This window comes from Entelurus aequoreus, linkage group LG02, assembly GCF_033978785.1.
Source record: "Entelurus aequoreus isolate RoL-2023_Sb linkage group LG02, RoL_Eaeq_v1.1, whole genome shotgun sequence".
In the NCBI taxonomy this organism is placed as follows: Eukaryota; Metazoa; Chordata; class Actinopteri; order Syngnathiformes; family Syngnathidae; genus Entelurus; species Entelurus aequoreus.
Window position 1 is genome coordinate 74,648,016 of NC_084732.1, and position 26,665 is coordinate 74,674,680.

Below are 26,665 nucleotides of genomic sequence, written 5' to 3' on the forward strand. Positions count from 1 at the left end.
GAGATCGTGTCATACGCCTTTCATATGACACCATAATACATATCCATTCCTAGGGCTGGGCGATATGGCTGAAAACTATCACGATTTCAAGGCAGCACGGTGGGAGAGGGGTTAGTGCGTCTGCCTCACAATACGAAGGTCCTGAGTAGTCCTGAGTTCAATCCCGGGCTCGGGATCTTTCTGTGTGGAGTTTGCATGTTCTCCCCATGACTGCGTGGGTTCCCTCCGGGTACTCCGGCTTCCTCCCACCTCCAAAGACATGCACCTGGGGATAGGTTGATTGACAACACTAAATTGGCCCTAGTGTGTGAATGTGAGTGTGAATGTTGTCTGTCTATCTGTGTTGGCCCTGCGATGAGGTGGCGACTTGTCCAGGGTGTACCCCGCCTTCCGCCCGATTGTAGCTGAGGTAGGCTCCTGCGCCCCCCGCGACCCCGAAAGGAATAAGCGATAGAAAATGGATGGATGGATGTATCACGATTTCAAGTATTTTATGTTGGTCGATATCGACGATTATTGATTTTTTTTAATGACATTGAAAATAAGGACCAGAAGAAAAATATAAAAAAATTTTAACATCCGTCCTCTGATTATAATCCCCTCAGCTGTCAAGGCAGGAAGGAAAGGAAACGTCAACACAACCTTGGAAAACAATCAATGTAACACAAAATTCTGAAATCACATTGAACACTTAACAATAACCTCTTTAAATGAAGGTACAATATAAGAAATATGTAATAAATGCTCAATTAGCCTGCTCAGTGGCTTTGTGGTTAGTGTCCGCCCTGAGATTGGTAGGTCGTGAGTTCAAACCTCGGTTGAGTCATACCAATACCCATTACCTCCCTGCTTGGCACTCAGCATCAAGGGTTGGAATTGGGGATTAAATCACCAAAGTGATTCCCGAGCGCGGCCACCGCTGCTGCTCACTGCTCCCCTCATCTCCCAGGGGGTGGAACAAGGGGATGGGTCAAATGCAGAGGGTAATTTCACCTCACCTCGTGTGTGTGTGACTATCAGTGTTACTTTAACTTTAACTTTATTAAAGTGTAAGAAAATAGTGTAAAGTGTGAACATGTAAACAGAGAGAAACCTGAGAAGAACAATTTTTTGCAGGTTTACTGCCAGGAAGTTACGGTTGTAACATTTATTTGAGTCTGTTATTCTTATTTATGTATGAAAGGAATTTATGTTAATGCGGTAGCTATTGTTTAAATATTACAAATTGTTATTTTAAAGTAGCACAATTTTTATGTTTATTTATTTATTTTAGGTATACAGTCCTGCACTTTAGTTCCTACCTGTTGTTTCCATACATCTGAATAGGGAACGGACGAGGGTTGAAAAGAAAAGAGGTGAGCGCGGCTAAAGACCAGGTCCGTTTTTAAAAATCCAAAAATCATCCACACTGCCAAGTGGCCTTGTGGTTAGAGTGTCCGCCCTGAGATCGGCAGGTTGTGAGTTCAAACCCCGGCCGAGTCATACCAAAGACTATAAAGATGGGACCCATTACCTCCCTGCTTGGCACTCAGCATCAAGGGTTGGAATTGGGGGTTAAATCCCCAGAATGATTCCTGAGCGCAGCCACCTCTGCTGCTCACTGCTCCCCTCACCTCCCAGGGGGTGGAACACACTTAGTGTGTGTGACTATCAGTGGTACTTTAACTTTAATACCATTGAGGTGACTTTTCCTGTTTTATTCACAATATGTTTGCTCTCTGGAGCACTCAATTTTTACTCTCTCTTCTCACTCCATGCAGAGAATCAACAGTAATAAAGCAAAATGGCACAACACAACTTGATACTGACACATAATTGTCTGTTTGCGTGTCTCCCAGAGAGCGAGCGCCTTTGTTCATGCAATCAACCTGGCTTTGTAACTTACGGTTTCTTCCAACTAAAAAATAAATTTTTATGGAATGCATTTTTTTTTATATCGATTTCATGTTTCGACCAAGCCCTATTGAATTCATATATTTAGGTGTGGGGCTTTACGATTCTTGGGGCTTGTAAAGCCTCGTATCTCAAAACAGATACATTCCCCTGATAGCATCAACACCTAACTTTAACTTTAAAAAGCCTCAAAGCAGAAAAAAAAATCTTTGTTTGAAGTATGACTTCATGGCTTTCTTTACAGTGGAGGTTACTCATACCCGAGGCAGTTCTGCTATGTCTTGGACAATGTTTCTTTCAAACAGATTTTAGGTCCGATTGAGTTTGACTCCTAGAGGCTATCTGCTCAGTTTGTGTAACTGGATATGTGGGAATTTTAAGGGGTGTTTCCTCCATCTGAGCCCCATCTGCCTTGTCACTTCCTTCATTTCATAAACTTGGGAATTATTTCCATTTAATAATTTATTTTTTTTGCACTCTCTATTGTGTGTGGTATTTGGACTGACTGAAATCAATAGTAAAATCAATAATTACATCCATGGTGTGTCACAATTTAGCAGGGATTATATACTGAGCTTTATCCTGAGAAAAGGACGAGAAAAACAACATGAATGATTTTAAATCACCTTTTTTAGCGATTGTCAAACAGAGCTTCTATTATGTGAATTATGATTGGAGGTTATGATTTTTAGTGCAATGTAAAGCTCACCACAAATGATTTTTTTCTCTTCTTTTAAATGTATCATCTCAGACTGAAAAAAAATAAACTCAAGACAAAATGACAGTCACTTAAGATTTACAGGTGAATTAATCTGACCTTCTCTAAACATGTTGATGCAAATGTCCAACTGTTCAATGTTTCACTACTTCTTGCTGTTCTCTAAACAGGAACTAAAAAATTCAATTCACAACAATGCTAGAGATGGGTATTGTTTGAATTGTAACTACTGAGTGTGTCAATCGATCGCCAGCTAGGCATTAAAAAAATAGACCTAAAAATTAGCGATCATCAATCTTCACCAAGACGTCACTTTCGTCACTTGATTGACATTATTGACAAAATAATGAGCTGGGGAGAAACCCTTTTTTTTTTTTAACAGACTCTCGCGTCGGACCTGCCGTCAAAACTCTAAAGACCGACTGCACGTTTCCTATCTTCACAATAAAAGCGCTGCTTCATCCTGCCTGCGCTAACAAAATAAGGGTCTCAGAAAGCTGGTGTGCACAGGCTTGCAAGCTACGGAGTTTGCTGCCAATGTATTTCTTGTAAAGTGTATAAAAACGAGTATGGAAGCTGGACAAATATGATGCAAAAAACCAACCACTTTCATGTGGTATTGGACAGAAAGGAGGACTTTTTCTCTCCTCCATTTGAAAATGCGGACGTTATTAGCACTACTATCTGATTCAAATCAATGTAAGTCATCAGTATCAGGTAATACACCAACTTATAATATTGTTTTCATGAAATGAATTAATGTATATGTGTTAAACATGCTTGTATTATCATTAAACACCTTTAGCTTGTTAACAAAAATGTCTCTTTCATAAATAAATTATTATAAATTATATATATGAATGAGGTAGATTCCTCTCGACTTGGTCAATTGAAAAGTAGCTCGCCTGCAGAAAAATTGTGGGCAGCCCTGTTTTAACCGATACCAGGACCGAATCGGTTCTTTAAAACCAGTATCCTGAGCTTAAAGGGGAACTGCATTTTTGTTTTGGAATTTTGCCTATATTTCACAATCATTATGAAAGACAAGACAACATGTGTGCTTAAAATGATCAAAATATGTAAATATGACATGTTATTATAAATGTGCCTGTTACTCTATTACACACATATATATATATATATATATATATATATATATATATATATATATATATATATATATATATATATATATATATATATATATATATATATATATATATATACACACAGTGTGATTATAAAACGATAATGCAGGAGTTTGAATGGGTTTAAGGGCTTTATAGACAAAATAGAGCGACTCTGATATGCTCCATTGTAAGCAGACTTTTGATCGCATTTATTTACTATTTAGAATGCAGAAAAAAACAAAAAAACATGTGTTCTTGTTTTACATTAGGATTATGAATGATAGGCAAATTTCCAAAAAAAGTGCAGTTCCCCTTTAAACGGTGCCTGAACCAGTATTTAAAAAAAAAAAAAAAGGTATGCACGCAAATTTTTTGAGATGTAAGTTTAATGTAATTTTGTGACATTCTACTAAAACAGATTCGTAATTTACTTGATTTATATAGGCTCCAGCACCACCCGCGACCCCGAAAGGGACAAGCGGTAGAAAATGGATGAATGGATATAGATATTATGATAATTAAGTAATACATTCAAAAATAAGAAATAAAACCCGTAGCAAAATGTAATAATTATTGCAGCAATACATCTGATAAAGAACTTGCTTGGGTTGTAATGTTGATTGGCTAGCTCTGTGGCGCCAGTAGTGTTATGAGGGCTGCTGTTGGCACGTTAAAGTAGGAATGAAAAGTTTAAAAAGAACTCGTACTTTGTGTCCTTCTGTCTGGATGTTACATTACTTACAAGACGTTAGTTGCAAAATATGTTTTTTTTATATTGCAGGGGGCTGCGTCTGCATTCATTTAGCACCGGAACGATACATTGACAGCTCCTTCTTTTTTCGGTCTGGTTACTACCGTTAATGTTGGCACCAGTGCCATTATGGAACAAGGTTTCGGTACCAATCCCTAATGTTCAACTGTACATTACCAAACATCTTTGACAATCAAAGCATGATCGTTGCAATACACATTTAATGTGGAGTGTAGCGCCTCCTCTGAATGAAAATGCTCCGACAGCAGGAATACAAACTCTGTAATCCTTCAAAATACAAAATCTAACAAGACACCAACGCACTGCAGGTAATTTTTTTAATTGTCATTATAAGCGTGTTTATGTCTATCTTCAAAAAAGCATAATGTTTAAAAAACATTAAAACAAACTAATTGTCCAGTGATGGACAATTAGAAAATGTAATTTTGTTTTACTTTTTAAGTGCAATGACAAAAAAATGCCATCCTATCTTAGTATTAAAAACTTGAAAATTATCTTTCTAGGGCAGGCCTGGGCAATTATTTTGGGGGGGCCAAATTTAGAGAAAAAAATGTGTCTGGGGCCGGTATATCTGATTTTTAGGAACACTAATACAAAACCTCACAATAATGTCTGATTGAATGCTAAAAAAGTTATGACAGACCGCCTTAAAAAACGGAATGGAATTAAAAAAATGTTTTTTACAGAATGAGACACCTACAATGTACATGAAAATAAAGAATGTGGGATTTACAATATTAACTATGAACGATAAAACACTGAATATTGACAACATATGAACGTCACACCCCCTCTCAATCGACATATTTTACAATCAAGCGAAACGCAACAAACAGCGAAATATGAACGCGAAGGGTAAAAACCCCCCACCTCCAATCTGATATATCACTAAGCTTTAGAACTTTGTTGTAAAAATCTCCTTCCACGTCTGTCTCTGACACCTGCATTTCAGGCTGGCCGCTCTGGAAACACTCTGTGGAAATGCTCCCCACCCACACTGCTTGGTGCCTCGTCTGAGTTGCTGTGACTTAGATTACCATAGTAACTAATTCGATTACCCTCGTAACTAGTATATCATGCAAAAGCAAAGATTCCAACTATTGAAATACTTTGTATAGTTTAAGACTTATGGTAATTTGAAAACATCACTGCACATCATAATGACAGCTACAGTTTCCATATTAAAGAGCTAGAAAAATTATTTGAGAATGTTCGGCTGGCCAGGTTGAAAAGTTTAACGGGCCAAATGCGACCCCCGGCCTTAATTTGCCCAGGTCTAGTCTAGGGTACACTTATTAATAATGAAAAATTATATCTGTGATTATTTTGCAATAAATTTTCACGTAACTATGAACGAACTGCGATTAATTGCAATTAAATATATTAATTGTTTAACAGCCCCAGTTGGAACATAAACAAAGGCAGGCAACTGTAACTTGTGGCAACACTCGGTCAACGCTGACGTACTGCAACCAGTGGCCAGTAAAGTCAGGCTTTCAAATTAAAAGCACACCTGTAAAAAAACAAAAACAAAAAAATGTGTAAAATGCCAGGAGATTGAACACGGACCACGGACGTGAGGCCTGTAAATCGATAAAGTGTGTTCTTGTAAAGGACACAGAAACGTTAAATCAGGCAACCGGTATGTTTTCTTGTCTCGCTTTATGTGACTACTGACGAGGGATGTAACAATAAATGGTAATATTGCTAACCACTGTAAAACTCCAGACGGTTAATACTACTGGGTTAATACTACTGTTATAAATTAAAGTTATCAAAAACTGTGATTGATAAGTTCACTTTGATAAACTCACTGTGACAGACGCCAGCTCGCTATCTTAAATGCTAACATGAAAACAAGAGACATTAACGCGTTTCACTATTCAGAAAGAGCATACCCAAATTTCTCATTGTCATCCCATTGGGTTGAGTTTTTTCTTGCCCTCATGTGGGATCTGAGCCGAAGATGTCGTTGTGGCTTGTGCAGCCCTTTGAGACACTTGTGATTTAGGGCTATATAAGTAAATATTGATTGATTGATTGATTGATTGATCTAAATTTATATAAACACTTTGCTGTCTGAGCAACAAAGATATTCCGTTCTGCACAGCTTTTAGTTTCAACTTGTGATCGTTCTAGACTCAGTGGAATTGGAGACCGAGGTGTTTTTAAAGTGCGTTCAAACAGATAAAATACTAAGACTAAAACACTAAGTGAAGCATAAGATACACAAAACATGCAAAATAGTAGGTTTTCTGACAGTGTCTATTTATTTATTTTAATTATCAAAAAAACAGTCAAAATATTTCAGTGTGTGTGTATATGTATTTTCTGAGCACATTCGACAATACTACAATAATGATAGCTGGGATACCATAACCATGATATAAAATGTTTATATCTTTACATCTCTAATAGTGACTCACTGAGATGGGAATGCCTCCTGGTTGTAAAATGGAGACACAACTCCCAACTAATATAAAAGCTCCGACAATAATGACCTAAAGTGACCACATATAGTTAAAAAGAACACTGTACAAATTGATAAATTGGTAACAAAATGTTATTTATAAAAAATAAGCACCAAAACATCACAACCATGCGCAACTTTTTGAAAAAAGCTGCGACGAAATCAGGCATTTTAGGCTGTGATAATCATTAAAAAAAGCCTGCAAAATCCTATAAAGGACTGTAGTACGGTACTGTATCTACTGGTTTTATTAATAACTATAAAAGAGTGATCAGAATCAGAATCAGGTTTATTTGGCCAAGTATACTTGCATATACAAGGAATTTGTCTTCGGCAGTTGTTAGCTCTCTAAACATACAACAAATACACAAGTATACAATCACTGAGCAAGCAAGTACTCTAGGTGCATACTTTACAGCAGGGGTCGGGAACCTTTTTGGCTGAGAGAGCCATGAAAGCCAAATATTTTTAAAATGTATTTCCGTGAGAGCCATATAATATTTTAACACGGAATACAACTAAATGCGTGCATTTTTAAGTAAGACCAACATTTTTAGAGTATAATAAGTATTTTATTCTTTTTAATAACATTGTTATTCTGAAGGTAACCAATAATAAATAAAATACTTCTTAGCATTGGTGCGACTTCTGGTGCTGCATGGTTTTGCTGATGGCTTTGTAGTCTGGTTGATCTGTGGTTATTTTTAACACTGTGACTACCAGCAGAATTATTCATTACTTATCGTGTTAAGCAATGTCAGCTAAGATTTATCTGAGAGCCAGATGCAGTCATCAAAAGAGCCACATCTGGCTCTAGAGCCATAGGTCCCCTACCCTTGCTTTACAGCAAGACATATACTAGTCACCTATCAACATTATATACAAGTAATACTATCCAAGATTGGTGTACAGTACAAATATATTGATTGTTTTATACAGTATATGACTATGTCTGTGTTCCGCATGTACATACACTACTAGTTGTATGGGTTCACTTTTTTTTTAACTCCCACAAACTAGCAATAAGTCACATTGATTATGTTTTTGAATTATTATTGAGACTGAATTTTACATTGAAAATGTATTTATCTACCATACCACTATTCGGTTTGAGGACTATGTCTTCCATACATGTCTTAAATTCACAGTAGAATACTTGTGTACAGTAAGTTGTTTTTAAAAGGTGTGCAGTGATTATCTACCATAAGACCATTCTGTTTGAGGACTATGTCTTCCAGAATTGTCTTAAATTCACTGAAAAAAACCAAAACTCAAGCGAGTACAGTAAGTCGTTTTTAAAAAGTGTCCAGTGATTATCTACCATAAGACTATTCAGTTTGAGGACTATGTCTTCCAGACATGTCTTAAATTCACAGTAGAATACTTGTGTACAGTAAGTTGTTTTTAAAAGGTGTGCAGTGATTATCTACCATAAGACTATTCAGTTTGAGGATTATGTCTTCCAGAATTGTCTTAAATTCACAGTAGAATACTCGCATACAGTAAGTCGTTTTTAAAAAGTGTGCAGTGATTATCTACCATAAGACCATTCAGTTTGAGGAATATGTCTTCCAGAATTGTCTTAAATTCACAGTACAATACTCGCGTACAATACAGTGATTGACAGGGGTCTTGCTGAAGAAGATGCCCATTTTTCTCATGTGGTGGTTAACACAGAGGCTACCAGCATGACCACAAGCCTTAAGTACCGGGTAGAAGAATCACAGATTACATTGCCAAACATCTTTGACAATCAAACCATGATTGTAACAATCCCCATTTTGGGTTCTTAATGCGTGAAACTGGAATCTAAACAGGGTGTAGCACCTCCTCTGAATGCAAGTGCTTCTACAGTAGGAATATAAATGACAAAATCTTAAATCTGGCAAGACACCAATGCACTGCAGGTCATTTTTTTAATTGTCATATTGTCGTTTTTAAAAGGTGTGCAGTGATTCAAAGGGGTCTTGCTGAAGAAGATGCCCATTAGTCAATTTTCCTCATGTGATGGTTAACACGGAGGCTGCCAGCATGACCCCAAGTCTAACCCCACCCCCCCATCCTTTAAGCACCAAACTGACCATCTGTTCCAGGCGGCACACGGGCACACTCGCCCTTCAGGTTATAGCTACATGGATTCTGTCTTGTACCTGCAGATAGATTGAGCGTTGTTTTTAATGTGAGGCTGGAAAAGATGTCGCTCAGGTTGCGTTCGTATGAGTCATGGCCATTTCGAAGTCGCAAAAGTGACAAACGACATGAGGTCAGAATAGGGACACCGGGAAATAACCCGCCATGGGGCAAGCCTTTTATGGGCCACAATATTTGTACCCTGCATGACCCTGTTCCATTTCCTGTCTTCATTTTGTTGTTGTTGTTTTAAAGTCAATGGAAAGTGTGACAAACATCCTACTGCATGCATTTTAATAAGATGCCTGAGCTTTATTGATGTTTGTTTTAGGGGTTGTATAATCTGTAGGTATTTAGCGAGCAACCTCTTATTTCAGTTGATACTGTTGAAAAGACATCCTGCCAAACGTCTGTTTTACATTTCAAGACTTTTACTGTTTTTTAAATGATGTGTCAATTTAAATTGATTATGATTACTTACCGGTATATGGAACATGTGTTTGTGCTTTAGTTGTGTCGTGTGCAGCAGAGTATTTTGTCTGAGGAAAGTTTTGAATGGCGTGATTGTGTGCTCGCTAAAAGAGGACGGCAGCTGCTCGTCTCGGTGTTTAGTGGAGCTTATGCGTGCACTCGGGAGCGAGGATGTGTGTTAATGATAATCCTGTAGATCCTGATGACTTGTCGTTTATCCTCTATGAGTAGGCATGCCGCGCTCCAGCAAAATCGTTGGGCTGGATGGCGCGTTACGTAATAGCTATGCAATCTTTCGGTCATAATCGGTCAAATTTCAGATGTTGGTGGCTTAAGCGCTCTGTGTTTGGAGAAATTAAAGTTGTGACATGCTTCGTCTGTCTTTTACAGTGGTGATGTCTTGATGTCGGTGGCCTCTACAGCCCAGTGAAGGAGGTGCCTGACAGCTGCTAATGGGCACTCCTGCTCCGCCATGAGTGTTCGCGATGGCGTTGGCGGCATGGGCACTCTGGGACGGCGGCAGCGCTTTGAGGATTCAGATTTCACCGTGCGCGTCTACCCGGGCGCCCTGGCGGAAGGCACGATCTACTGCCCGATCAGTGCCCGAAAGACCACCTCAGCTGCTGAGACCATCGAACATGTCATCGATCGCCTCCGGCTGGACCGTACCAAGTGTTATGTCCTGGCAGAGGTGAAAGAGTTTGGTGGAGAAGAATGGATCCTCACCCCCAGCGACTGCCCTGTGCAGAGGATGCTGCTCTGGCCCCGTGTGGCTTTGGAGCATCGCTCGGCATCTGGAGGCGAGGATTACCGCTTCCTTTTACGGCTGAAGAACCTGGACGGTTCCATTCATTACGGTGGCAGCCTACAGATGTGGCTGCAGGTCACGGAGGAGCGCAGGCGCATGGTGGAACGTGGACTACTGCCGCAACCCGAATCCCAAGGTGACCACGCTGATCTATGCTGCCTGCCGGAGCTCAATGAGCGCTCGCTGCTGGACAACCTGCGCTCACGCTTCCGCCAGGAGAAAATCTACACATACGTCGGGAGCATCCTCATCGTTATTAACCCCTTCAAGTTCCTGCCTATTTACAATCCCAAATATGTGAAGATGTATGACAATCACTCACTGGGAGACTTAGAGCCTCACATCTACGCAGTGGCTGATGTTGCTTACCATGCCATGCTGCAGAGACAGACGAATCAGTGCATTGTGATATCTGGGGAAAGTGGCTCTGGCAAGACGCAAAGCACAAACTTTCTTATCCATCATCTGACCGCTCTCAGCCAGAAAGGTTTTGCCAGTGGAGTGGAGCAGATAATCTTAGGTGCCGGGCCGGTGTTAGAGGTAAGCAAACATTGAAGCATTCTAGCACATTAACGTTGCTACTGTAAATACTGATGTATTAGTGGCTTGACTGTCTTTTTAATCAATAGACTTGCCTTAAACGGGACCTATGATGACTTTAATCTACATTTAAAATACTTTCTTGTAGTCTAGATAATATGTATTGGATAGGCTTTGGTGTAAATTTTGCATTCATTTTGCTCCACAGTCACTTAGAACCCGTTTTTGTTTGAGTTTGTCTGCAAGATGTTCGATTCTGGAAGCGTTCCCAGATAGCAAATGAAACCGCGCCCCACCGTCTCCAAAAGTATCATATTTTAAAAATGTATACTGTTTAAACATATATCTAGAAGTCGTCAATGCTGGGTTTTTTTCCACACTCCGTCGAAAATAAACTTCATAAACAATATATATATTCACCCGGTGAGGACATTAGGTACACCTGCACACCTGCAGATCGATTTACACTTTGCATTACGTCACAACGTAGCCAGACTTCCCGAACAGAGGCATCCAAAACTGCGTGCAAGCTCATGCCAAAATGCATAAACTATGGAGTTTTATCTGTGCCCTAATTTTGAGGTCGCAAAGGCAAATTTTGAGGACAGAAAAATATATTTTGCAAGCACAGACATTATATTTTGAAAATAAATTAAGCGAAAAATGAAAATGTTTCACCGAAATTTTTTTTATTTTGTGCACTATAGAAGTGTTTGCATGTTTGCTATTATCTATATTAACACTCAATAATTACTGCTTTCTGCACAGTCATACTAATGCACTCTCTCGCACCCCTCTTTTCCTCTCTCTCAACTTCTCCCCTCTGCCCATTTAGCTTTTTTTTTCTACACTTGCTCAGATTTCTGCTGTGCGCTCGCATAAGTTTTGACAATGGCAACTAACCAGAGAGCTGGACAAATGTACGCTTTGATTGGTTTCTTCGTCTGCAAATAGATCGAGATGCGGCTAACAGCTAATAGTTGCAAACTAAAAACGTTGCAAAAAAAATAACTCCATTATAGTCATATACATACATATGAGGTTCATAAAACCAAATTATTAAAACAACTTTCATGTGGCCTTATTGCACCAAATTGTTCTTGTTCCTCATTCATTATGACTATCAGCCAAACAGCTTCAGAGAGCTGAGATTCTTGCTTGGCTGTTGTTTACAGGTGCTTCCGGGACAATGTAACAAGTGATCTAATTGGAGACCAAGCAGCCAATCAGAGCGTACATTTGTCCAGTTCTCTGATTGATTGCCTTTTTGACTCATTTAACGCGATTCAAAACATGCGTGCGGGCACACCAGAATTTGAGCAAGTGCAGAAAAAAAAGCTGAAGGCACAAAGGCTAGAGGTTAAAGTTAAAAGTTAAATTGCCAATAATTGTCACACACCCACACTAGGTGCGGTGAAATTACCCTCTGCATTTGACCCATCCCCACAGGGGAGCAGTGAGCAGCAGCGGTGGCCGAGCCCGGGAATAATTTGGTGATTTTACCCCCCAATTCCAACCCTTGAGGCTGAGTGCCAAGCAGGGATGTAACGGGTCCCAGTTTTATAGTCTTTGGTATGAATCGGCCGGGGTTTGAACTCACAACCTACCGATCTCAGGGCGGACACTAACCACAAGGCCACTGAGCAGCCTCAGTGAGAAGAAGAGAGAGTGCATTGGTCTGACTGTGCAGAAAGCAGTAATTGAGTGTTAATGTTGATAATAGCAAACATGCAAACACTTTTATTGTGCACAAAATACATTTTTGTTTGCTCAAACATTTTTCTTTTTCGCTTGAGGTTAGTTTATTTTCTAAATATAATGTCTGTGCTTGCAAAAATATTTTTCTGTCTTTGCGACCTCAAAATTAAGACACAAAAATAAAACTTTATCATGAAATTAGCCTTGTGATTTGACGCTTTGGCATTGTTTAACACGAGTATCCAACATTGTAACATTTATAAGACAGTAAAGACAAAATTAATCGTAGGTCCTTTCAGACTTGTAAGGGTTTTTTTCTTCTGCTTTCTCTAATGCTCTAATGTTATAAATGAATTTGGCCCAATAAAAACATGTCCTCTTTTCCATTTCTCTATTATTTTCCCATTGTGTAGTCAAGGGGCTTTGCTCTGAATTTCAGGGTTCAAGTGGATTTTGGATAGTTACACAACTCTCCTTATCCCCCACCTGCCTCTTGGCTCACTTGGTGCCAAATTGTGTGGACTCTTTACAGAGGTTTATTGCCCTCGAACCCAGCTGTGTGGGGATTATGCCGCGCACACAGGAGCTCTGTCTGCGGGCAACCGTAGGACTGTCAGTGGTTACACTAGTAGATCCTTGCTTTTGTGTCCACAGTACAGTGAAAGACTGTTTCAGGGTAAATGCCGTAGAGGCCCAGCCAAAGGCTGTAAAGGAAACTGGTTGTTTTTATATCTCTCAAAACATTCCACTCATATTCCTTTTCTTCTTGTCACTCGAACACACACCATTTGACATTTCTTGAAAGTTGTGCAACATCGTCTTGAACTGTATGCGCAATGGAAAGCAAATACCTGTTGCGTATCGTCAAAAGTGGGTTTCACTCTCTGTCACGTCACCTGACCACCGGCTGTACACACTTGATTTTGTTCCAAAGTGTTCTTAAAAATGCAGATATACCCTTGTCTTCAAAATGAGGGCGAGCAAGGACAGAAACAATTTCAAATATGTCCTCAGTATAATGTGGAAATAGTTGGTGTCCTGATGTCATTGCTGCTCTCTGCCTTAGATCGGTGGCTGTAAAGGCATTGTTGCAGCACAGCTTATTGTTTGTTCTTATGGTTTTAATTTCAACAGTGGGACCTTTTTAGATGACGATGAAGTTACGAATGTGAAACTATGTTTTATCATGGCAACCATGTTACTTTGCAAGGGATCATTCAAAGATCAAAATTTAAAACAAATCTGTAGTTTTACCATGGGCGTTCCACTGTATTGTAGTAAAGTGATGTCTTGGTTTTTGTGAGTAATCACAAGGTCAGTCGAAGACCAATTCGTATGGAACCCAAAGCAATTTTTCCTATAACAAATAATGCAAATTTAATGAACCCCACCCATTAATATGAACACACACTCATTTTATAGTGCGGAATGGATTTTTACGTGCAGAAATTGATAAATGTACATTTGCCCCATTTCCCATAGAACTGCAGACCCACTGTGGGGCACTCACGTTTTGTTTATTTTTGGTTAAAGCATTAGATACCTTTTTACCTGCACTCTGCCTCCCGCTGTTCCCGACATCTACAAAGCAATTAGTCACCGGCTGCCACCTACTGATATGGAAGAGTATTACACGGTTACTCTGCCGAGCTCGAGACAGCACCGACACTCAACAACAACACATAATTTGCAGACTATAATTACTGGTTTGCAAAAAATATTTTTAACCCAAATAGGTGAATTTAGATAATCTCCCACGGCACACCAGACTGTATCTCACGGCGCCGCGGCACAGTGGTTGAAAAACACTGGTCTATATAACACTAAAGCGCATCAAGAATTCTTAACAGGTAGCACAGATCCATTTAAGGCGGTAAAAATTCATCCGTGGCGGGCCGCCACACAAAAGTGAATGTAAGGGGGAGGGGACACCGAGGCCCTGTTCACACTGCAGGTCACTTCCAATTTTGTTGCCCATATGCGACCTGTGCAAAGTGAACAGTGCAATTCCAAATTTTTCATATCCGACCCAGGCCTCTTTCTTATGTGGGTATAAATCAAATACACTGTCTATGCGATGTGTTCTCAATGTGAACGCTCTCGCACTAAGGTCGAATGAAACGTCATAGTTATTTGCCAAAATAGACGGTTACAAAATGAATAGTTGTCAATGAAGCAGAAAGCAGTTGAAAATAAAATGTTTTAGGAACTCACGTGAAAGTTCCACCACTCCAGTCTCCGACTGCTTGCCTACAGACACGCTCTTCAAGCAGACATTGAAGCAAAATATCTCGTAAAACTGCAAGAGATAAAATACTTGTCCCCTTTCTTCTTAATCTTCTACGCGCATTAATTTGGTTCAGAAAATGTTAACTTTGATTGCACAAAATCCTTGAAATTGCCACAAATGCGCCAGTACTAGGACCTATTGGAGTGGAAGCCGTGTTTTATTCCGTGAACACTGCATTGCGTGCGACGTCATGACGTCATGTCCGCATGCGGGTCAGATTGCATTCACAATAGAAATGGCATTTTTGTTTTGTAATGTGAACGGCCACTAAAAAGATTGGATTTGACAATAAAATCCCACCCTGCAGTGTAAACATAGCCTAATTTAACTTACTTTTTTACCTTTATTTAAAACTCTAGCTGTATGATAATCGAGATGGCATACCAAAACCGGGTTTAGCCAGCATTTTCGTCAAACAGAATCATATGAAAATGGAGCGTACAAAAACCGAGGCAACACTGTAGTTACGCAATTAAATGACTATCCAAGCCAAGTTCAAAGATACACATCCTTGCAAATAGTAGCTGGTTCTACTTTATTGTCCTCACTTCAGCAAACATACTTCACAAGAACGCCATTCATCAGTGCATCTCTGCAGTTAATCTGTAAGCATACTGGGTAAATCTGTTACACAGCAACACGACTGAGTGGTTTAGAGTGCAGAGGAGCCGCCTTTAATTGTTTGCACAGTTAGATTGCATATCTGCCCATAGGGTGATTGATGCCAAGACTGGAGCGGTGGCGCTACTGCAGAGTGAGGAGGAGGAGCAGGGGAGGAGAGGAATGGCAGCCAACATGAACTCATTGGCATATTTAGTCCTAATTCCCCTTCATTCACTAAGTGTGGCGAATGATCAAATGTGTCTGCTGCGTCTAAAACAGCCTTTAGTTACAGTTTGCCTAGGTCAACACATTTGTATAGTATCTGTACTTAATCCCTATTTATGTTGAATCTAAACTTGACCTTTTTTAAAAAAAATTTTAACTGTTTTAATTCGAGATACCAATACCAATCACATGTATTCACTGGCGATTTTTCGGGTCATTTATTGGTTTTGCTACTGACAATGTAACAATATCAACATAATATTTAAACTATGTTCTTATTTTATTTTATTACATGCAATTGTTTGATCAAAACAATACTACACAATAACTAAAAAAAACTTATACTACTCTTTGAAATAATTTGTTTTTGCCCTTCCAGGGACATACTCCCCAAATTTCTAAATATTACCAAAAATACAAAAAAATAAGATTTTGAGGGGAAAAAAATATCGACCTAATCGCTTTAGTGTTAATGCTGTATCGACACAATTATGTATGATCCACCCTCCTCTTACGTGTCATGTACTACCTGCGACAATGCCAACTCTTGCTGTTATATTAACCTCTTTGAAGACTCTTATTAATTTCTTGTCCGTAACTGCGTCATAACGCGCTTCCATCTACACTTCTTAAAGGCCTACTGAAATGATTTTTTAAAATTTAAACGGGGATAGCAGATCCATTCTGTGTGTCATACTTGATCATTTCACGATATTGCCATATTTTTCCTGAAAGGATTTAGTAGAGAACATCGACGATAAACTTCGCAACTTTTGGTCGCTAATAAAAAAAAGCCTTGTACCGGAAGTAGCGTGACGTCGCAGGTTGAAGGGCTCCTCACATTTCCCCATTGTTTACACCAGCAGCGAGAGCGATCCGGACAGAGAAAGCGACGATTACCCCATTAATTTGAGCGAGGATGAAAGCTTCGTGGATGAGGAACGTGAGAGTGAAGGACTAGAGTGCAGTGCAGGACGTATCTTTTTTCGCTCTGACCGTAACTTAGGTACAAGGGCTCATTGGATTCCACACTTTCTCCTTTTTCTATTGTGGATCACGGATTTGTATTTTAAACCACCTCGGATACTATATCCTCTTGAAAATGAGAGTCGAGAACGCGAAATGGAAATTCACAGTGACTTTTATCTCCACGACAATACATCGGCGAAGCACTTTAGCTACGGAGCTAACGTGATAGCATCAGGCTTAACTGCAGATAGAAACAAAAGAAATAAGCCCCTGACTGGAAGGATAGACAGAAAATCAACAATACTATTAAACAATGGACCTGTAACTACACGGTTAATGCTTTCCAGCCTGGCGAAGCTTAACAATGCTGTTGCTAACGACGCCATTGAAGCTAACTTAGCTACGGGACCTCACAGAGCTATGATAAAAACATTAGCTATCCACCTACGCCAGCCAGCCCTCATCTGCTCATCAACACCCGTGCTCACCTGCGTTCCAGCGATCGACGGAGCGACGAAGGACTTCACCCAATCATCGATGCGGTCGGCAGCTAGCGTCGGATAGCGCGTCTGCTATCCAAGTCAAAGTCCTCCTGGTTGTGTTGCTGCAGCCGGACGCTAATACACCGATCCCACCTACAGCTTTCTTCTTTGCAGTCTTCATTGTTCATTAAACAAATTGCAAAAGATTCACCAACACAGATGTCCAGAATACTGTGGAATTTTGCGATGAAAACAGAGCTTTTTGTATTGGATACAATGGTGTCCGAATACTTCAGTTTCAACCATTGACGTCACGCGAATACGTCATCATACATAGACGTTTTCAACCGGAAGTTTCGCGGGAAATTTAAAATTGCACTTTATAAGTTAACCCGGCCGTATTGGCATGTGTTGCAATGTTAAGATTTCATCATTGATATATAAACTATCAGACTGCGTGGTCGGTAGTAGTGGGTTTCAGTAGGCCTTTAAACCTCACTAAGCATTAATTTCTTAGTGTTGTTCCAAGCTCGCTTAGCTATTAGAATGCCTGCTCCTAGTTCCTAGCTCTCGGTGGGTATATGTTTAGTCTCATCCTGTAGTAATAACAGTGGTGTGCCGTCAGGGCCAGCAAGGCCTTTTCTGCTGGCCTAACATAACCAGAAATCATGATCAGAATTAAAGATAAAAGTAATTTTTAATTTACTTTCCCTAAATATCTAAAAGTATTCATATTCCCTTCATGTCATATTATGCTCCTTCCAATGCTGTTGTTTTTAGGTTACAGTTTGTATCCAATCAGAATTCAGCTAGCTTATGCTGCCATGCTGTACGAAATCTGCCCGGGGCCTTCAGAATCAACAATGTAGGCGTCTGTGCACTGTAAGTGAACGGACACATACAGCTGATAGACAATTGCCATAGCCAATTAGATCGCGAGTTGTTGTCACTAAGGCCTTCTAGCTGGCCCTGACATTTACGCGTCCTGTGATTGGATACTCACTTGGGAGACCCAAGTGAGTATCCAATCACAAGTTGCGAAAACAGGAGGTGGCACCGGAGCCATACGAGCCATAGAAAGCCACAGAAAACTCTCCGGTACTCACAAAGAAGGAGAGCAAAATGTTGATTAGGTGGCAAAAATATATTTGCAAGGCCAGTTTCAAGAAGGATACTTAAGAGAAACTACAGTTTGTGAAACGAGGTCGGCCGACACCGGTGAAATGGTTTGCCCGCGACTTTCACTCGAATCAACCGACTACGACCGACTACGAGCGGTACCACTGGCTTTTCCGTTGTCGAATGGGTCCTACAAATTGTCAGTTCAAATATTTTATTTTGTTAATTTTATTTATGTTTCCTTTGTTTTATACAATTCTTTTAATTTTGACAGTACCACGTAAGATATGTTTTAATTGCTGAAGCGGGTTTATTGAATGTTAAATGCGCCGAAAAATAGACTGTTTCGTTCACTGTTGAGTGGATCCAATGCCCAGTAGTGTGCAAGTGGGTTTCTGTTTAGTATCTCCAGCCGTGTCCATGTGGTGACATAAATTACGGTATTTTGAGAGGTGAAGTCGGACTAAGTAGGGCATCACTGAAGGCCTAGGTGAGAAACGCATGGCCCGTCACTGAGTGATAATGGTACTTAAGATACTAAGAAATGCTGGTGATTATTATTGGTTTAGGGGTAGCAGCTCCACACTGAGTACTGGAAACGCACAATTAGATGCTAGCCGTTAAATATAAATAAAATAACAGCCAGAAGGAATCAGCGTTTGTGATCGGCAATAAAAGGTATAAATTGCCGATTAAATACTTTTTCAGGAAAATCGTCCGATAGTGATCAGTGGTCGATCGATCGATGCATCACACACTAGTTTTAGCTCTTTAAGTGGACCGAAGCTAACATAGAAAATCATATCCAGATGCTTTACTATTTAATATGTTCCTCGGAGTACAATAGGGAGTTTTTGTGCATGGATTTTCTTACCAGGTCTTTCTTAGATATGATAATGTACAACATACTGTAACACTGTAGGCCAAAATAATTATTTCATTCTCAAAATAATCTTACTTATCTCATCATATGAAATATGACTTACTTCACCAATTATCATTTATTTATTTATGTTTATTGTGATTACTTATGGAGTATATTGTGAATAAATTTAAAACAGGAAGTGAACAAAAGTTTTAGCAACTGTTATGTAAAAGAAAAGGGGAAGGATTAAATAAAATAAAGGGAATAAAAAATAAATTTAAAACAGGAAGTGAACAAAAGTTTTAGCAGCTGTTATGTAAAAGAAAAGGGGAAGGATTAAATAAGCTCTGCTTCTTCCTACTCCTTTTCAAACATGTTGAAAAGAGGAACTGGAAATTGTGATGTATCATGTTGTATGCTTGCATGTTCGAAATAAACTCAAACTCAACTCAACTCAACTCAAAAAATATATATATATATATATATATATATATATATATATATATATATATATATATATATATATATATATATATATATATATATATATATATATATATATTAAATAAATTAGGTTCTACAATCTTTGCCCATTGTGTATATTTTTGGAGTTGCATATACCATGGTGAATGATCATTTATCGAATCTATTAACAATATTAAGGAGGTGCAGTTATGTGGAATTATTGTGTCTCAATGAGCGTCTCCAGTTGCAAACAAAACTTCCTGAAGCTTGAACCATGCATAGAGAGTTTTTTTTTTTTTTTAAATCTTTTTATTGAGGATATCTCTTACAAGAGGTTCTGGAAGTTAGCCAACATATCTGCGTATCGTGTGTTTTCAGTCTCTGATGTGTCTCGTCACTCAACTGCCTGACTTAATAAAGCTGTGGTTGTAGGTGATGACTTCATTGACTATAAAACATTGCTAGAACATACACACAGCATTTTAGTTTGTTGTTATTTTATGGCTACTTGTTGGTTGTATCAGTGTGCTATTTTTTTCTTAGTTCACTGACTGACTTATGTTGGGACCACAAAATGACATGTAAAATATTCAAATAACACTCGCCCTATTGTTGACTTATCTGCTTTAATTTGGTTTTAATAAGGTTCATTATAAAACATTAAAATAGCAATATCATTAATTTAACCGGCTCAGAACATCACTTACACAGCTCTAAACAATGATACTGTTTTGGTTGAGTATGTCAGACGGTGAGGGGCTTATGATGTAATTTCTGAAAACTTTAATCTTTAATAACTCAAAAGGTATGGCAGCATAGTTAATAATTCTAAACCGGCACAAATGTAACACTAACAAATAGAGGTGGGAATATTTGGGCTCTTTAGAAATTGATTTGATTCCGATGCTTAGGGTGACGATTTGATTCAGGATCCATACTCGATTCAACATTAGTGTTGATTCAAACCGCTTCTCACAATGTATTATTTGGTACAAATTTATGATAGAAACTTTTCCAAAAGTTTACAAGAGCTTCTATTGGCTGCTGAAGTAAGTGCAGAGATGACCTAAAATGTATCATGAAAAATGTGTTCTTAGAAAATACATTATATTTTAATTCAATTGAAAATAATGAATCGATTAAGAATCAGAATCACGATTCGGATGTGATTCGATTTTTTTCAGCACTTTTACTAACGAATTAGGCTTTACAGTATGTGTTTAATTTGGAGAATTTTGTGGGGGCTGAATAAATAATCTTTAATAATTAAAAATCGTAAATAGCACAAAAACTATTTTAACGGCACACACATTTGGGGCTTTTTTCTTAACCTGAGTTTTGCGTGGGGTGTGGGGGCCAACTTCCGCATAATTAGTTTAGTCCTTTTCTGAAGTTCTTCCCTTCCCGTCACATCTCACTCAATGAACATAAAACCACATTCCTGTGACTTTATTCTGAATGTATACTGTACACACACACACACACACACACACACACACACACACACACACACACACACACACACACACACACACACACACACACACACACACACACACACACACACACACACACACACACAAGTACTAGAATGTACTTGCCTTGGGGCTGTCCATTCACCCTGTTCCATGCTACAATGGAACATAGATTGTAGGATGTTTTGATTATTTTAAGAATGTAGTACCGCCTCTAGACTTCTGCTTTCCCTCATACCGTAGGTGAGATGGATTTCAAAACAACCTGCTGTTAAAAGGTTATGCAGGCCCTTTTCTTTTTTTTGTGTGACATTTTGCCGTTTTAGTTGAAGCAGTGGGTTGCAGGCAGCTATCTGCAACAGTGTTTATTATCAGTAATGATTGCCAGTGCTGAAAACGCTATCTTTAGGAGCTGACAAATGACTTCAAACAGCACAACACAGCAGTTGGCCTCTTTTTAGACTCATTGCTCGAGTCTTGAACTCCAGCTTTGAATGAGGATGTGTGTCATTTAAATCTTTCAGATGGTCTCTTGACTTTCAAAAGGCTAAATGTTTCTGAGACATAGCACCTTGGGAGGTGTCCATTCAAATGTCTACTATGTGTTCTTGGACATAACTTCTACCTCATTTATTGAATTAGTCCCTCTCTTACAGTTAAGCATTATACATTCTTTCAGTGAATTTATTGTAAAGCAAGGCTTCAATACTTAGTCGCGATCAAAAATGTAATTACACTTGTAAAGAACATAATGTCATGGCTGTCTTGAGTTTCCAATACTTTCTACAACTCTTAGTTTTTTGTGATAGAGTGATTGGAGCACATACTTGTTGGTCACAAAAACATTCATGAAGTTTGGTGCTTTTATGAATTTATGAGTCTACTGAAAATGTGACCACATCTGCTGGGTCAAAAGTATACATACAGCAATGTTAATATTTGGTTACATGTGCCTTGGCAAGTTTCGCTGCAATAAGGCGCTTTTGGTAGCCATCCACAAGCTTCTGGCAAGCTTCTGGTTGAGTTTTTGACCACTCCTCTTGACAAAATGAGTGCAGTTCAGCTACATTTGTTGGTTTTCTGACATGGACTTGTTTCTTCAGCATTGTCCACACGTTTAAGTCAGGACTTCGGGAAGGCCATTCTAAAACCTTAATTCTAGCCTGATTTAGCCATTCCTTTACCACTTTTGACGTGTGTTTGGGGTCATTGTCCTGTTGGAACACCCAACTGCTCCCAAGACTTAAGGTTTTAGAGGTGTGGTCAAAAATTCAACCAGAAGCTTGTGGATGGCTACCAAAAGTGCCTTATTACAGTGAAACTTGCCAAGGGACATGTAACCAAATATTAACATTGCTGTATGTATACTTTTGACCCAGCAGATTTGGTCACATTTTTAGTAGACCCATAATAAATTCATAAAAGAACCAAACTTCATGAATGTTTTTTGTGACCAACAAATATGTGCTCCAATCACTCTATCACAAAAAAATAAGAGTTGTAGAAATGATTGGAAACTCAAGACAGCCATGACATTATGTTCTTTACAAGTGTATGTAAACTTTTGATCGCGACTGTAGGTATTCATTTTCTGTGCCTGAGAATTGTTGAGATCCTGATGTGCTCCACATGGTCTCAGTCAACAGAAACATTCCAGGGTACTTTACACAGGTCAGCTGTTTCATCATGTCCTTCACTACCACATCCGTGCACATGCAGACAATGAGAGTGTATTACTTCAGCTGGGTGGAGTCAAGTGAGATGTCCTGTGCCAGCAAAGTGTTGTTTTCCGCTGGCTAGGATACTGAGGGTGAGGGGGGTGACTGAGCACAATTTATATGCAATGTTTTTTACTGAGTATACCATTACATCGCTGAAAGCTTAGTTGGTTTGGTTCTCGTCTACAAAGTGATGGTACATAAGTTCAAATACTTAACCAGAGATTTCAGCAAATGGGCTCCACTCCCTGGAATATGCAAGGTGCATATTGCAACGACTATAGCAGGATGCCTGAACTGTGTGCCAAATATTTGACTCACTCACAAATGTTTGCATCAAGAGTAGTGTAGTTGAATAACTGTAAAGTTTCTGAACCTAAATCTCTTTCCATTAGGGCTGGGTAATACTGCAGATCGATTTGATACCAAGTTAATACAGTGATAGCATTGCCGATACTGCTACTTTTGACTTTATCGTTGAATGATTTTGTGATTTTAACTGTAATGCGTTGATCATGAGTATGATTATTTAAAAAAACACAGATTTTATGCGAACTAGCCCCGAAACGATAAATAGATTAATCCGATTAGAAAAAAAATCTAGGACTTATATTCTGATGCTTTGATTAATTACTTAAAGAACTGTAAATACACAGACTTAGTTTCCGAACAGCTGCTGCAAAAGAACGACATTAGCATAGTGGTGTGGGTGCTGTGATCTGTGTGGCGGCGAACAGCTAACACTATTATTAAAAAAATTAAATAAAAGTTATCAATGCACATATTTTAAAAGTGCAATTCCCATTTTGATATTGTGTATTTCTTAGTAAGAACGAATAAAGGTTATGGCAAGCAGAAAAATTTATTTGTATTTTTTAAAGTTAAAAAGTTAAAGTCCCAACGATAGTCACACACATGCTAGGTGTGGTAAAATGATCCTCTGCATTTGACCCATCCCCATGTTCACCCCCTGGGAGGTGAAAGGAGCAGTGAGCAGCAGCGGTGGCTGCGCTCGGGAATCATTTGGTGATTTAACCCCCAATTCCAACCCTTGATGCTGAGTGCCAAGCAGGGAGGCAATGGGTCCCATTTTTATAGTCTTTGGTATGACTCGGCCGGGGTTTGAACTCAAGACCTTCCTGTTTTAGGGCGGACAGTCTAACCACTAGGCCACTGAGCGGGTATTAAAATGATTTTCCCTGCATTAAGACCATTAAGTGTACGTTATCTGATGACTTGATTAATCGAAAAAAATAATCAAAATATTACTTGATCGATAGCTGCGGCCCTAATGCAAACCTCATTGTTTTTAAACAACTCATTTGTGAACAATTAAACAATATTCAAAATACAACAATATAAAATATATCGATACCAACAAACTAATTATCACCTGTCATTCCAAACAACTATTTGAGCAAATTAGAGTAATTCATGCCAAAGAAATAAACAAACATATAATTCAAATCCTTTGGCTTTTTCTCAAAGCACCCTTGTGTCCAGGAACCTGTTCCCTGAGTTTGTAAATAATATAACAATAAATATATGTAACAATAACAATTGTTACAATATGAACAACACAACAACAACACAGATATTTGCGAGAATAAACACTCAAAAGAACTGAATAATATCCTTCTCGTCATGCTACTATTGATCCGATACTGAAATGTCTCTTGGTATTAATACTATTGATATTTGGATTGATCTGCCCACTCCTCTCCATGTGGTATTTATGAACTTTTAGCCTAACATTTTAAATAGCATTCTAGAACTTCTGTGATGATGTAATTAAAACATTTTATATTTTGTATGGTAAATTAATCGAAAAATCTGGCTATCCCTGGAGCTTCCTCATCCCCTATGTGACTTTCCTTCTACTGCAGCCAAGTCGCTTGACAATGTGGCTGTTTGTCTCCACTCACAGATGCTGGTTTTATGCTGTGGCATACCACAGTTTGCAGGTGCACGGACACGTGCAAGCATCCTTGTATGTACACACAGTTCACACATACTATCTGGTCTGAATGTCAAACTTGACCACCTGCCTAACTACACCTGTAGCAGTGCGTCAGCCAAAAAATAGATGGACAAAGACGGCTTGGTTCTCTGGCACGGTTGTTGCACCAAATCTTTTTGCAGTAAAATTCCATTTTGATGCATTGCTTTCGTAAAAATATCGGCGTCATTTACAGCCTATAGCAAGGCTTTTCAACTGGCGGCCCTTTGAGTTCAGCTCTGAATTTGGGAGACAAACATTCTTGCAACAAATTCCTAAAACAGTAGAGTGTTCCTGTTGTATGGAGGAATTTGGACCACTGTAAACACACTGGCAGATCCTTGCATTGATATTTTAACCTTGCTAGCAAATGTCAAACACTCGGGTCCAAACATGTGATTTGCATAACTGAGGCGTTCCTCAAGGCACCCCTTTAAGTCCTCTCCTTTTTGCCAATGACAAATGTTTTTTTAATGTGATATATGTAACTAAGATGTTGCTGTAGCTTGTTTACTTCAGATATAATCAATAGTCATTTGTTCAACTTCTTTAGTTATGCAAGTAGTGGTCAAGGTTACATTTTAAGTCCTCTTTTTTTCCATTTGGGGTATTCAACTGGTTCAAAAAACTTGTGAGAGTTTGACTAACACTGGTTAGTCAAAACACTAAAGACTTTGACTCGCTTTTTTGCAGAAGGTCTGCAGCAAAGCGCTCCTGTAAATCTGACAAAATCAATAGACCAAAATCAAATGTCTACTGCAGAGCACACTGGTTCTCCTGAATATACAAAATAAGACTAATAGTTAAGGGAGACATCCGGCCCCCCAGTCCATAGTTTTTTGGTAAATATGGCCCCGAAACAATTTAGTTGAATAGCCGTGGCCTATAGTCATTAGCCTGACTAGATATTGTTCCCTTCAAAAGAAAATGCTAATTTGCCACCATCTAAAGCAGTGATCCCCAACCACCGGCTATCGGTACAGGTCTGTGACGCATTTGCTACCGGGTCGCACAGAAACATTGAATCATTAATAAACGACTGCATTTTCTCCGACTTACCTTTCGCCTGTTCCACTCCATACACCACTAAGGTTGTTCAAAGATGTATAATAAAACTGAGTTGAAATTGCCATTTGTTATATTTGTTATATCTTTGTTACGTGATGGGACAATGCACATTAATAAGCATATAAAATGTTTATTGTGCCAGAATGTAGCCAAAAGCTAATTTGCATCTGCAGTCCCCTTCAGGTTGATGGTATATAGTAGTGTTTCTTAACCATAGGGCATTGTTGAGCCACGAGCGTCCCCTCGAAGGCTACCAAAGCATTTCTCAGCTGTGGTCTGTATGGTTTTAATATACGTTCCCACCTCTTGTGGTAGGCAAGGCAACTTAGGCAAGGCAACTTTATTTGTATAGCGCTTTTCATACACAAGGCAGACTCAAAGTGCTTCACAGACAACAAAGTGAAATGAAAGAAAATAAAAGCAAAATTAAAATGCAGACAATAAAAATAAAAACAGTGCAGACGTTAAAAGTTAAAAGATTAAAAGATTTAGCTGAAAGCTAAGGTGAACATAAAAGTCTTCAGTCTAGTTTTAAAAGTAGTGAGAGTTGGGGAGAGTCTGACATCTTCAGGAAGTTTATTCCAGCTATGTGTTGCATAGTGACTGAATGATGATCTCCCTTGATTTGAGTTTACTCTTGGAACCGCTAACAGATTGGTCTCAGAAGATCTTAGTGATCTAGAGGGCGTATATAGTGGGAGCATATCAGTGATATACTTGGGCCCTAGACCATGTAGTGATTTATATGTGAGCAGGA

The 26,665-nt window shown here is 38.9% G+C and overlaps 1 protein-coding gene across 8 annotated transcripts in view; it reads left to right on the plus strand.

Annotated features, from left to right (window-relative positions):
* myo9aa (myosin IXAa) overlaps nt 1-26,665 on the plus strand; it is a 220,808-nt gene that overhangs the window by 42,518 nt on the left and 151,625 nt on the right. For all 8 annotated transcript variants that reach the window (XM_062032142.1, XM_062032150.1, XM_062032189.1 and 5 more), the window contains exon 2: nt 9,975-10,932. In XM_062032142.1, coding sequence (XP_061888126.1) covers nt 10,057-10,932 — 876 coding nt within the window. In that variant the 5' untranslated portion in view covers nt 9,975-10,056. The remainder of the gene's footprint in view (nt 1-9,974; nt 10,933-26,665) is intronic.